The following is a 14,477-nucleotide window of genomic DNA, read 5'->3' on the forward strand; positions in this document are numbered from 1 at the left end:
TGGAAAGTGGGGAGGTTGTCATGCTGTTGCGTTATTGTTGCAGTGATACATGTAACACATTGTATCATATTAGCATCGACCATGAAAGTCATCGTGATAATAATCTCAGAGCTTGAAAGGAACATTATTGAATCATTAACGTTACAGACCTCGTGTGGATATTTTTTAGCACATAAATGTATCCAAATGGTTTTTAATATTGCATTCATCCAAAAGAGGTAACCAGAATATAGGACAGATTGCTTGACCCAAATGACACCCTATTCCCTATATGGTATGCTACATTTGACCAGGGTCCATAGAACTCTGGTCAAAAGTAGTGCACTATGTAGGGTATATGGTGCTATTTTGGATGTAAACCAGTGTTTGACCCACTTGCAGCATCAGCCTACAGTATGATAATATCAACAACAATGCAGGTATTGATTTAGCCCTTTTGGGGGGAGGTCTGTTTCTGTGTCTGTGTCTGTCTCTGTTGTGTTTGTGTGATGGGATTGAATAGATAAGAGTAGTTTGTAGTAATGTACTGTATGATGAGGCTTACTAAGCTAGGGCAGCCCCCTTGTCTCCCACTGCCTCCCACCCAGGCAGTGGTCACTTGTCAAATATTCTGAACAAAAATATAAATGCAATCATTTCAAATATGTTGCTCAGATACAGTTCATATAAGGAAATCACTAATTTAAAATAAATGAATTAGGCCCTAATCTATGGATTTCACATGACTGGGCAGGGGCACAGCCAAGGGTGGGCCTGAGAGGGCATAGGCCCACCCACTTGGGAGCCAGCCCCAGCCAATCAGGATGAGTTTTTCCCCTCAAAAGGGCTTTATTACAGACAGAAATACTCCTCAGCACCACCCCTTCCCTCCTCTGACGATCAAGCAGGTGAAGAAGCTAGATGTGGAAATTCTGGCCTGGCATGGTTACACGTGGTCTGCGGTTGTGAGGCCGGTTGGACATACTGACATATTCTTTAAAACGACGTTGGATGCGGCTTATGGTCGAGAAATTAACATTCTCTGGAAACAACTCTGGAGGAAATGAGAGAACTGCACATTTTAGAGTGACCTTTTATTGTCCCCAGCACAAGGTGCACCTGCGTAATGATTATGCTCTTTAATCAGCTTCTTAATATGCCACTAGCAGGGATAATAACAAATTTGGGCACAACATTTGATAGCTTTCTGTGCATGTGGAACATTTCTGAGATCTTATTTCAGCTCATGAAACATGGGACCAGCACTTTACATGTTGCGTTTATATTTTTGTTCAGTGTATATATTTGTCTGTGTTTGTGTGACTGGCGGGTGTGTGTCAAACGTTTTAAATAGCGATGCTCTTTGTCTCGACGCAGCGTAGCACTACCTCATTGGTACAGTATGTTGATGTGACCCGATGTTGCTATATCAGATATAGAGACTGGCACTTTCAATGAAATTATTAATGTCTTGACTTATACCTTTAGCATTTAAAGGGACAATCCAAACTTTGACTTTTAAATCAGTGATATATAGGCCTATCCATTGAAGAATGTAACCTATGAATGCCTCATGAGCTTAGCTCACCTGACTCCCAAAATATAAGCTGTATCACAACCGGATGTGATTGGGAGTACCATAGGGCGGAACACAATTGGCACAGCGTCGTTCAGGTTTTTGCCGTTGTTGTAAATAAGAATTTGTTCTTAACTGACTTACCTAGTTAAATAAAGGTTCAATTAAAAAAAATGTTTTACTCCATTGCTGCTAAACAATATAATAAACAAACACGGTTTAGTTTCAAAACATGGTTAAAACGAACAGTTTGTTCCCATGGATGGTCTGTCCTTGCATCCATATGAATTTGACAGTGGTTAGACCTACATTTCCCCATCCCTCAGCTGTTTACCAAAAAGGTGTCGGGGTTGACTGCTGTGTTCATTTTTCAAATCTCGGATTGCCCTGTTAAACTGACATCAACCAACCGTTGGTTGATATTCCGGAGCTGGAATAAACCAGGCTGAACTAGGCTATATGATGCTAAATATAACTCAAGTGGTCACTACTTCAAACTGTAATAGCTGCTCCTTGAGATGAGTGGTTTGATTTGTGTGGTGTAGTGTGTGTGTGTGTGTGTGTGTTAGGGTAGGGGTTTGAAAAAAAAATCACTATATGAATAGTATCATACATTTTTGTTGGATATCAGATATCCAAGGCAACTCTGCTGCAGCCAAGGCTAGCTAATTTGTTGCATCCACAATGTTATTTATCATCCAATATAACAATGACTGTCTTGACTGGAGTAGCCTAGAGAAGCTAGTTAAGGATCCGCCAGTTTTTTTCAATTTTCCTCTAAAATGACATACAGGCAGATAGATTTGGGTATCTCAGGACCTGAAGCAAGGATATGCATATTCTTGATACCATTTGAAAGGAAACACTTTGAAGTTTGTGGAAATGTGAAATTAATGTATGATAATATAACACAATACAAAAAAAATCACATGTTTTTTCTTTGTATGCTAGAGAAATGCCATAATGTATTATTCCAGCCCAGGTGCAATTCAGATTCTGGTCACTAGGGGGCAGCAGTGTATGTGCAATGAACCATTGCATTTCTGTGAAAAAAGATGAATCAATACTGCCCAAATGTGCCAAAAAAATCTATTCATAACTTTTCAAGTTCATTATAATGCACTCTCCTCAAACAATAGCATTGTATTATTTCACTAATAGCTACTGTAAATTGGACAGTGCAGTTAGATTAACACTAATTTAAGCTTTCTGCCAATATAAGATATGTCTATGTCCTGGGAAATGTTCTTGTTACTTACAACCTCATCCTAATCGCGTTAGCTCAACCGTCCCGCGGGGCACCCACCGATCTTGTAGAGGCTAGCTAAGCTCGCTAGCTAGGCTAATTGAGGCCACATGCTGCACTTTCTCCCCAACCCCATTCAGATAAAACAGCCTACCTGTTGGTTGCTCGTTTTAGCCTACTTCTCTTTTTTTTAATGTATTATGCAATTTTATTCCATCTTGCATTGCATTGAGCTGCTTTGATAGGCCAACATAAACAACAAGCTACCTCTCACTTTCTCCATATATCGCTAACTCTCTTTGTTCAGTATGTTTTTATTGTGGTTTGCACCATGCACTACATAAAAACTACATTAAAAAGTTTTTTATTCAATGAATAATTTTTCTTTCAGCCTTAGCAGAAAATCTAGAATTGCAGGAAATTTGCTTTAAAACCGCTACATTTTGTCACTGCAGCCAACAGGAGGGCCTCTAAATTTTTCAGACAGTGACCGCATCATTGATCACGCTCATGTCTACGCCTACCACCTAAGCTCCATGTTGTTCCTGAAAAAATTATTGTATGTAACAATACCACATGGATATTTTAATTTAATGTCGGAAAAAGTCTTTCAGTGTTAAAATCTGATTAAAATAGGCCTATTTCTCGGGCAAAAATGTAAAACCCACACAAGTTTCTGAAAACGAACGTTCGTTCGGATATTTAAATAACAGCACATCCGTGTGTGTTTTTTAAATATACCTCAGTTTGATTCACAGTTGTGTGTGTGTGTGTGTGTGTGTGTGTGTTGATATACACTGAGTGTGCAAACATCAGAAACACCTGCACTGAACACTTTCCATGACACTGACCAGATTTAAGTGCATTCAGGTGGCAGGCGCAACTGTTTGAGTGTGTCAAGAGCTGCAACGCTGATGGGTTTTTCACGCTCAACAGAATCAAGAATGGTCCACCACCCAAAGGTCATACAGCCATCTTGTCATAACTGTGGGAAGCATTGGAGTCAGCATGGGCCAGCATCCATGTGGAATGCTTTCGACATTTTGTAGAATCCATGCCCCAATGAATTGAGGCTGTTCTGAAACACCTTCCCTATTAATTGTTGTCTGCAAAGTAGGCATTAAACATTGTTGTGGACACATCTCATTCCAAAATCATGGGCATTAATATGGGGTTTGTCCCCCCTTTGCAGCTATAACAGCCTCCACTCTTCTGGGAAGGCTTTCCACTAGATGTTGGAACATTGCTGCGGGGACTTGCTTCCATTCAGCAACAAGAACATAAGAAGGCCAGCATCCCGGAGTCGTCTCTTCACTGTTGACATTGCGACTGGTGTTTTGCGGGTACTATTTGATGAAGGGAATGGCATCTGGTTTAGAGATCTCCATGGGTCCCAAAAAGTTGGACCCGTTCCGAAGTTAGCCATGGGTCTTTCCCCCACCGACCCCCAATATGCAAAAATTCATTTAAATAATATGGGTCCGTTCGGAACGGGTCTCTGAGGACATCTAGACCCGTTCTGTATAGACCTGGTCGGATCCAGTCCCGGTCCGATCCAAGTGAGAGAAGCAGCAGAAAATTACTTTTTTAAGCTACTTTATTAATCTGAGCTGATACAGCACGAGAGGAGGGAGAGAGGTGCCGCTCCAGCAGGTGAGGGAGGGGCCTTACTGTGAGCGAGTAACACATGGAGGGAGAGACGCGACAGCAACCAACCAAGCCGACTCGTGCTACCATAACCTAGCTATGGCAGATAATAGTCAATTTATCATAAAATATGTCTTGGACTGCATCAAATCGAGACGAGAAGCTAGCTAACGTTAGCTAGCTAGTCTGAGGCTGCAGTGCATGCGCTTTCGCATCTTACAACGTTTTTAAATTCTGTCATTTTAATTTCCATCTTCCGTTGATTTATTTATCTCCTAACTTTTGCCACACACTGCAAGGCTCTATAGTCTATACTGTAGCCTATTGCCTCTTTGATGACTTATGATTGGCCAACAACAAGTTACATGCGCCACGCTCATCTCTCGTGAAAAGCAAGAGCAGCAGCATAAATGTTCTCTCTCTGCTGCAACACTTGCATTCGGATATGTACAGGCCCCTCCTGACAAGGCAGTTAGAATTACACGTACCTGAGACCCGTAACAATCATATCCAACCCAGAAATGTGACATTTAGAATTCTGGATCCGGACCCGCTCGGGTCCTGGATTGGGTCTCTGGTATTTGGGTACAGGTGGATCTGTGAAGACCTCTACATGAGTGGAAACAGTCCCAATGACTTTATTAATCAATATTGATATCTTACGTTTTGTTCTCTGACCTCTCTCCTCTCCTTCTATCTTCTCTCCTCCTGTAGAGTCAGTGGAAGAAGCACTCCCCTGTAGAGTCATGGCCTCTGCATCAATACCAGTCTACAACCGCTCAAATAACCCCCTGGAGAACAGCTCTAGTCAGAATGTAAGGATCTCGCTCTCTTCCTCGCTTCTCTTTCCCTTCTCTCTGTCTTTCTCTATTTGAATTCAAAGGGCTCTCTGTACTCGCATGTTATTTCTCAAACTCTCTCTCTGTTCTATGTTTTTTTTGGTGGTTTGCAGCATATATTATTAGCTCTACTGATACCGTACTACCGACCACATCTAATAAGCTGTTTCAGCGGTTAGGCTGAGCAGGGAAGATGATGGTGCCAGTCCACACTAATACATGCAAACTCTCATCTCTCTCACTTACATACTCGTATGCATTCACGCATCCCTCTACACCAGGAATCCCCAGTAGGTGGCCCACCGGGGATTTTATTTGGCCCCACAAGTTTTCTTTGCAAAAATGTCTAAAAACCTATTTTCGCTTTGTCATTATGGGTCATTGTGTGTAGATGTATTTTTTTTACATTTTTTATCCATCTGCAATCTCAAGTCAGTGACCAAACTTTTTAACCATGCATTTCCTAGGTTACTGCTGTTACTAGCTACTTACCCTCTTCTGTCATTAAAAAGTTATGGTGGCTCTACCTAACATCATTAGGCAGGAGTGCTGTCTTACTCATGGCTGTGTTGAAAGCTCTTATGTAGGAACTCTGTCTGTACAGTTCCGGCAACCAGCATGAAAGCAATTTATAGCACATAGTTTATTTTAGATCATGTGTCAGTTGGGTAAAAAAAAATTTAAACGTTCCTTCGGCCTTCCAGGATAGTGTACACGGTATAGAGTTGTTGTCAATACAGACACCCTCTGTCATAGATTACTCATTCCTATTGGCTCTCGAATCAGGAAGTCCTCAAGTGGTGGGCCAATAAAAACAGTGCTCTTATAGCATTGACTGTTGAGGGTTTTCCATGCAAAACAAATGACGGCTAGGTACAGTACTATGGACACAAGTGTGGCTTTGTCGAGACCTAGGGAGGCTAGACGCCAAAGGAAACAGTGCCCCTTGCTAGACACAAACACTCTCTCTCTCACACACACTCTCTTGCGCATGCGGATGTGCACATGCTAAACAGTAGCCTCATTCTCTTTCTCTCCCTCTCTCGCATACAGTACATCCCTGAAGATTTAGTGTTTTGTTAGCTATTACTCTTCCTGCGGTCCAAACAGGAACAAAACAACACATCATAATAAAACAGTAGGCTACATCATAATAATACAATACATCATAATAAAACAATAGGCTACATCATAAATAATACAATACCTCATACAAGACATTGTGCATTGTGCAAATTTGCACAGCTCCTTTATTAAAAATGTACAATATTAAAACAATACAATATTACAAAATGTGTGTTTTGTAGTGTGTGTGTCTTCACAGTCCGCATTGTACTGCAGTGTGAAATGTTTTTTTATCTGATTGTACTGCTAGCTTGAGTTAATTGATGTGTAAGAGTTCCATGTAGTCATGGCTCTGTAGTGTTGTGCGTTTCCCAGCCTCTCTTCTGGAGTTGGGGACTGAGAAGAGACCCCTGGTGGCATGTCTTGTGGGGCTATGTACTATATGGGTGTCTGAGCTGTGTGTTAGCTGTTTGAACAGACAGTTCGGTGCTTTCAACACGTCAATACCTCTCACAAAGACAAGTAGTGATGCAGTCAATCTCTCCTCCACTTTGAGCCAGGAGAGATTGACATGCATGTTCTTAATATTAGCCCTCTGTGTACATTGAAGGTCCACCTGTGCTGCTTTGTTCTGCAACAAGTGTAATTTGCCTATGTCCATCTTTTCACCACTTGACCATATAACTCGGCTGTAGTCCAGGTGTAATAAAACCAGGGGCAGTAGGACTTGCTTTGTGGAATGTAATGTCAAAAAAGCAGAGCATCTCTTTATTACGGACATACTTCTCCCCATCTTTACATCTATATGTTTTGACCATGACAGTTTACAATCTAAGGTAACACTAAGTCATTTAGACTCCTCAACTTGTTCAACAGCCACACCATTTATTACCAGATTCAGCTGGGGTCTAGAACTTAGTGAATGATTTGTACCAAATACAATGCCCTTAGTTTCAGAGATGTTCAGGACTAAGGCTGTTGCGGTGACCATATTACCGCCACACCCGGCAGTCATGAGTCATGACTACAGTAAAATTCCACGTCACCATTAGGTCAAGGTAATCTCCTTTTTATGCACTTTGGACATACTTTGGTAGTACCCAATTTGCTAACAACCATCAGGTCACTAATGGCCTGGTACTCGGGGCTCTATTGTCCCTCTAACCACTTGGGCATCAATGCAAATACAATCACAAAACACATCAAAACAGTATGTTGCTTTTAAAGCTCACCTCACTGTGATGATCAACTTGATAAACATGATCAACATGGTCAATGTGGATTTTGCTTCAAATCCTAACATAATATGGACAGTGCTTCCTAAGGTGATGATTAATTCAAAAACACCCATAGACATATTAGAGCCTATGCATACACAATCGGCTTAGGAGCCCAAGCAGCCCCCCCCCCCCCCCCCCCCCAAAAAAAGGAATTAAAATGATTGTTATGCCGTTATACAATACATTGCCTACTGCGTACAGTACCAGTCAAAAGTTTGGACACCTGCTTATTCCAGGGTTTTTCTTTACATTTACACTTTTTTTCATTGTAGAATAATAGTGAAGACATCAACTATGAAATCACACATGGAATCATGTAGTAACCAAAAAAGTATTAAACAACTCCAAATATAGCTTTGCGTACGCTTGTCATTCTCTCAACCAGCTTCATGAGGTAGTCACCTGGAATGCGTTCCAATTAACATTTGTGCCTTTTCTGGACATTTGTGGAATTTCTTAACACTTAATGTGTTTGAGCCAATCAGTTGTTTTGTGACAAGGTAGGGGTGGTATACAGAAGATAGCCCTATTTGGTAAAAGACCAAGTCCATATTATGGCAAGAACGGCTCAAATAAGCAAAGAGAAACCACAGTCCATCATTACTTTAAGACATGAAGGTCAGTCTATCCAGAACATTTCATTAACTTTGAAAGTTTCTTCAAGTGCAGTTGCAAAAACCATAAAGTGCTATGATGAAACTGGCTCTCATGATGGCTGCTACAGAAATGGAAGACCCAGAGTTACCTCTGCTGCAGAGGATAAGTTCATTAGAGTTACCAGCCTCAGAAATTGCAGCCCAAATAAATGCTTCACAGAGTTCAAGTAACAGACACATCTCAACAGCAACTGAACAGCAACTGTTCAGAGGAGACTGAGTGAATCAGGCCTTCACGGTCGAATTGCTGCAAAGAAACCACCACTGACGGACACCAATAAGAAGAAGAGACTTGCTTGGGTCAAGAAACATGAGCAATGGACATCGGACCGGTGGAAATCTGTCGTTTTGGTCTGAGTCCAAATTTGAGATTTTTGGTTCCAAACGCCGTGTCTTAGTGAGACGCAGAGTAGGTGAACGGATGATCTCCACATGTGTAGTTCCCACCGTGAAGGATGGAGGTGGTGTGATTGTGTGTTTTGCTGGTGACACTGTGATTTATTTAGATTTCAAGGGACTATTAACCAGCATGGCTACCACAGCATACTGCAACTAAACACCATCCCTTCTGGTTTGTGCTTAGGCCCACTGTCATTTGTTTAACAACAGGACAATGACCCAAAACTCACCTCACCTCAAGGAGAGTGATGGAGTGCTGCATCAGATGACCTGGCCCCCACAATCACCTGTTAATTCTTCGGTTTGATGTCGTCACCTTTATTCTACAATGTAGAAAATAGTAAAAATAAAGAAAAACCCTTGAATAAGTAGGCGTGTCAAGATTTGACTGGTATTGTATTACGCATGGCAGAAAAACATTAAACTGATTTAAGATGTCTTTGGTACATAATTGCTCTAGCCTATACTCTAATATTAAACCAATTTGAGTAATGTCCTTTGAGTGTGGACTGTATTAATATGCATACTGAATGGACTGGTTACCTAATGCTACGCTCCAAATTTCTATCCACGAGTCTGGGAGAGAACGTATTGCCCTTGGCGATGCTGTTGGTTGATTGGTTGTGCAGGGCGGCTTACAGGTAGCCTACAATTATAGTGAATTTAATTTTTTAATTTTTTAGTAATAGGACATTTAAAAATATATATTTTCATAATAAATTGGATGACACACCTTTAGCTATTCAGGACCAGTTTATTACTGGCCACCCATTCTAAAACTGACCAACTCTTTACTAAGAGTTTGACTTCATTAGCTGTGGTTGCTGATGTGTTTATGGTTGAGTCATCAGCATGCATGGACACACATGCTTTGTTTAATGCCAGTGGCACATCATTGGTAAAAATACAAAAGAGTAGAGGGCCCAGAGAGCTGCCCTGTGGTACACCAAACTTTACATTTGACATAAGACAAGCTTCTATTAAAGGAAACCATTTGAGTTATATTTGATTGATAGCGCTGAATCCACAATATGCCAGAAGTTGAAAAGCCATAATACAAGGTTTTTTTCAACAACCGGTTATGGTCAATAATATCAAAGGCTGCACTGAAATCTAACAGTACAGTTCGCACAATCTTCTTAACAATTTCTTTCAACCAATCATCAGTCATTTGTGTCAGTGCAGTACATGTTGAGTGCCCTTCTCTATAAGCATGCTGAAAGTCTGTTGTTAATTTGTTCACAGAGAAATACCTAAGCACATTTTTACTCCTGAACTTGTTTAGGCTTGCCTTAACAAAGGGGTTGAATACTTATTGATTCAAGACATTTCACAACTTTTCATTTTTAATTGATTTGTAAACATTTCTAAAAACAATTAACTTTGACATTGTGTCATTGGCCAACATACAATACTCCATCTCAATTGAATCAATTTTAAATTCAGGCTGTAATAAAACAATGTGGAAAAAGTGAAGGGGAATGAATACTTTCTGAAGGCACTGTATTTGAGTGCTAAAAATAGAAGTGAACTATACCTGACACGTATAAGTGGTTTATGTTAATTTCCCATCCGTTGTCGGGGCTGCTTGTCAAGCAGCAGAAGTTAACTGATCATGTTTACTTAGCAAGCTACCGCTTGAAACTTTGTACAGTTGGCTTTTTTTGTGTGCTAATGTATAAAAAGGCCACTGTGTTCTTGGGAACCTTCAATGCTGCAGAAATGTTTTGGTACCCTTCCCCAGTTCTGTGCCTCGACACAATCCTGCCTTGGACACAATTCCTTTGACCTCATGGCTTGGTTTTTGCTCTGACATGCACTGTGAACTGTGGGAACTTATATAGACAGGTGTGCCTTTCCAAATAATGTCCAATCAATTGAATTTACCACAGGTGGACTCCAAGTTGTAGAAACATCTCAAGGATGATCAATGGAAATAGGGATGCAACTGAGCTGAATTTCGAGTCTCATAGCAAATGCTCTGAATACTTATGTAAATAAGGTATTTCTGTTTGTATTTTTTATAAATTTGCAAAAACGAACACGTTTTTTCGCTGTGTCATTCTGGGGTATTGTGTGTAGATTGCTGAGGTTTTATTTAAAAAAAACTTTTTTACATTAAGGCTGTATCTTAACAAAATGTGGAAAAAGTCAAGGGGTCTGAATACTTTCCGAAGGCACTGTATCTGGATAATTTATAAAGTCAGGCACGTTTAACATGTAGGCTATTGATTATAGACCTAATTAAGTTGAGGTTTCCTCTCTCCTCACTTTTCTCAGACAATTTATGGCAAGGGCTGTTTTCTCGTCTCCTAACGCTGCTGCTGCCGCCAATATTCTGGTTAACTTTGCTGTTTTGCACATAGCGACATGGTCTAGGAAAAGCCAATTCAACAGCGCGCTGATGTGTTTCAGGACAGCGGCTGCTATCCAATGCGGTAGAAATCTCTTTTTGTTATGAAATAATATAATTTGTATTCGTGTTGCGCCGTTGTTCTTACGAGATATAACCACATACAATTTCAGTAGCACGTGTCTTAAAGTGATGGACTGTGTCGCCCCCGTGGCCTCCACAATTGATTAGTCCCTTCAGACAGATGCGAATCAGACAAGTGTCTTGTTTTTTGCTTCTGCTCTGCTAAAGAATTTTCTGTCAACCAACAGCCTATCGACCAAACAATCTAAATGGGGTCAGCCTTAATTGAAGGACCATGTCAAATTGGCTAGCTAGCTAATAACAGATCACGTCAATATGGCTAGTTAACGTGCTAACTCTCCGGGGATAAACTAAATGGCTATATCCAAATATTGTTTGATTTGCTTGCCATCTATAGTGGTGACGACAGTAGTCCGACTGACAACTTTACCAGAACGAGAACTTGCAGATGTCAAGCTGTGTAACTCTGATGGAGCTCTGCATCGTATTGTGATGGTTTATTGATAATGACTTGGTGGCACATTGAGTTGAGATATTGGAATCCTCTTGTCTTAACCTGTGTATTTTGAACCTAGGAGCAAAGAAGGACGTAAATGCTGTGTGTATCTTTCTCTTTAAGGAGGTGTGTGTGTGTGTGTGTGAGCCCTATTAATGTTCCACACTCTGTTTTGATGGCAGGCATCCAGAGAGAGTCTGAAGATGGAACCACTGGCAGTCACCCTACTGCCCGGAGAGGAGAGAGTCATAGGTGAGTTTTCTAAACTGTTTCTGGGTGAATCTCAATTGTATTTCCTTGATTGCGTGCATCCTCGCTCCTCAAAACGTATTGGAGGTGAAGATCTGAGTGGAGGAGCCTCAGATCTTCTGCTCCAATGTGCTTTGAGAGGGAAGAAATAAAGATTTGAGGAAATATTATTGAGATTCGCTCTCTGTCTCAAAGGAACCTCTCATAACAGCATCTCTCACTAGTGGTTAGTTTCAGATTCCATAGATGGTTACATCATATAGGATTTCTTGAATGTGATCTGTATTTAGCCATGTAACCTTTCTCTAGCTGTCTTAGAGGAACTTCTCATAACAGGAAGAACTCGTGTTTTTTTTCTCTAGCCTTGAAATTTGGTGACATCATTCAGCTGCAGTAGTTGGTGTCTTAGAATACTTACAGTGCATTCAGAAAGTATTCAGACCCCTCGACCTTTTCCACATTTTGTTACGTTACAGCCTTATTCTAAAATTGATACTTTTTTTCTTCCCATTGTATAATGTATGTGGACCCTTAAATTGGTCATCAAATTTGACCTGATCTTCATTTAAGTCACAACAGACAAACAGTGTGCTTAAACTAATAACACATACATTATTGTATTTCCTTGTCTATATTGAATACATCATTTAAACAAACATTCACAGTGTAGGTTGGAAAGGGTATGTGAACCCCTAGGCTAATGACTTCTCCAAAAGCTAATTGGAGTCAGGAGTCCAATCAATGAAATGAGATTGGAGAGGTTGGTTAGAGCTGCTCTGCCCTATAAAAACACAAGAAATTTGAGTTTGCTATTCACTAGAAGCATTGCCTGATGTGAAACATGCCTCAAACAAAAGAGATCACAGAAGACCTAAGATTAAGAATTGTTCACTTGCATAAAGCTGGAAACGGTTACAAAAATATCTTTAAAAGTCTTGATCATCAGTCCACAGTAAGACATTGTCTATAAATGGAGAAAGTTCAGCACTGTTGCTACTCTCCCTAGGAGTAGCAGTCCTGCAAAGATGACTGCAAGAGCACAGCGCAGAATGCTCCGTGAGGTTAAGAAGAATCCTAGAATGTCAGCTAAAGACTTACAGAAATATCTGTAACATGCAAACATCCCTGTTGATGAGTCTACAATACGTGAAACACTAAACAAGAATGGTGTTCATAGGAAGACACCACGGAAGAAGCCTCTGCTGTCCAAAAAAAACATTGCTGCATGTCTGAAGTTTGCAAAAGTGCACCTGGATGTTCCACAGCGCAACTGGCAAAATATTCTGTGGACAGATGAAACTACAGTTGAGTTGTTTGGAAGGAACACACAATGAATTCCCACGTTTAGCTTAACATTCTCCTGCAAAATGTCTTGATATCTGTCTGCCAATTGAAGCTCAAATGAAGTTGGGTGACGCAACAGGACAATGACCCAAAACAGAAGTAAATCAAAAGAAGAAAATACCCCTTCCGGAGTGGCCCAGTCAGAGTCCTGACCTCAACCCGATTTGAAAAGTTGTGGCATGACCTCGAGAGCAGTTCACACCAGACATCCCAAGAATACTGCTGAACTGAAACAGTTTTGTAAAGAGGAATGGTCCAACGTTCCCCCTGACCGTTGGGCAGGTCTTATCCGCAACTACAGAAAATGTTTGGTTGAGGTTATTGCTGCCAAAGGATGGTAAACCAGCTATTAAATCCAAGAGTTCACAAACTTTTTCCACCCTGTACTGTGAATGTTTACACGGTGTGTAAAGACATGAAAATGTATAATTGTTTTGTGTTATTAGTTTAAGAAGACTTTGTCTGTTGTGACCTAGATGAAGATCAGATCAAATTTTATGACCAATTTATGCAGAAATCCAGGTATTTTGTGATGGTTAAGTTTGTCTCTCCTCATTTGATAGTAAAGAAATGATCACACAAGTCAGAGTTATACTTCAACTAAATCTTTAATCACTTATTAGTGAGCAGGTCAATACAACCAGTGGCGGTTCTAGACCATTTCAACTGGGGGGCCCAAGCTGGGGCCAGTTGTACTGTTAGAGGGGCCAGTTACATTAGACGTTATTGTTGTCATATCGTTTTCTTCACTGCATTGCAGGCGGAAGACCATGTTCATAATCATCATCGTTGCCACTGTCTAATAACGGATGTAAAAAAAGAACGATAGCAAAAATCAGTTATGTAAAAATAATTTCATACTCTACATTTAGGGGGACCACAAGGGAGTCCAAAATTGTCACAGGGGCACTAGCCCCCCCTGGCCCGCCCCAGAACCGCTAATGAATACAACTCTCATATAAAAAGTGAATCGATTGAGTGCTCTACGATAATGATGGCTGGTCGACGATTCACACTCAGATGATTCGTTGAGAGCTCCGAGACAAAATAGCCAAGATACACCCCTTTCAACCTACATGACGAACAATGGATATATAGAATGGGTCACGAGGTTAAGATTTGTATGAAAGATACTGTCTGCTATGTATTATAGGTATCTGCTGTGTCAACAATTTTCATTCACCAGTGTCTGGCCCTCCGACTACAAACTGGAACCATCTCTCCCTGATACGGTATAGAACAGAAACATTAACTCGTGCTCTTT

At 40.7% G+C, this 14,477-nt stretch overlaps 1 protein-coding gene across 4 annotated transcripts in view; it reads left to right on the forward strand.

Moving 5' to 3' along the window:
* LOC109896872 (myotubularin) overlaps nt 1-14,477 on the forward strand; it is a 62,785-nt gene that overhangs the window by 765 nt on the left and 47,543 nt on the right. For 2 of the 4 annotated variants that reach the window (XM_020491293.2, XM_020491294.2), the window contains exons 2-3: nt 5,163-5,263; nt 11,803-11,872. In XM_020491293.2, the coding sequence (XP_020346882.1) occupies nt 5,195-5,263; nt 11,803-11,872 (139 nt within the window). In that variant the 5' untranslated portion in view covers nt 5,163-5,194. The remainder of the gene's footprint in view (nt 1-5,162; nt 5,264-11,802; nt 11,873-14,477) is intronic. The other 2 variants (XM_020491295.2, XM_031832089.1) reach the window with 1 other exon arrangement.

This window comes from Oncorhynchus kisutch, linkage group LG9, assembly GCF_002021735.2.
Source record: "Oncorhynchus kisutch isolate 150728-3 linkage group LG9, Okis_V2, whole genome shotgun sequence".
Classification (NCBI taxonomy): domain Eukaryota; kingdom Metazoa; phylum Chordata; class Actinopteri; order Salmoniformes; family Salmonidae; genus Oncorhynchus; species Oncorhynchus kisutch.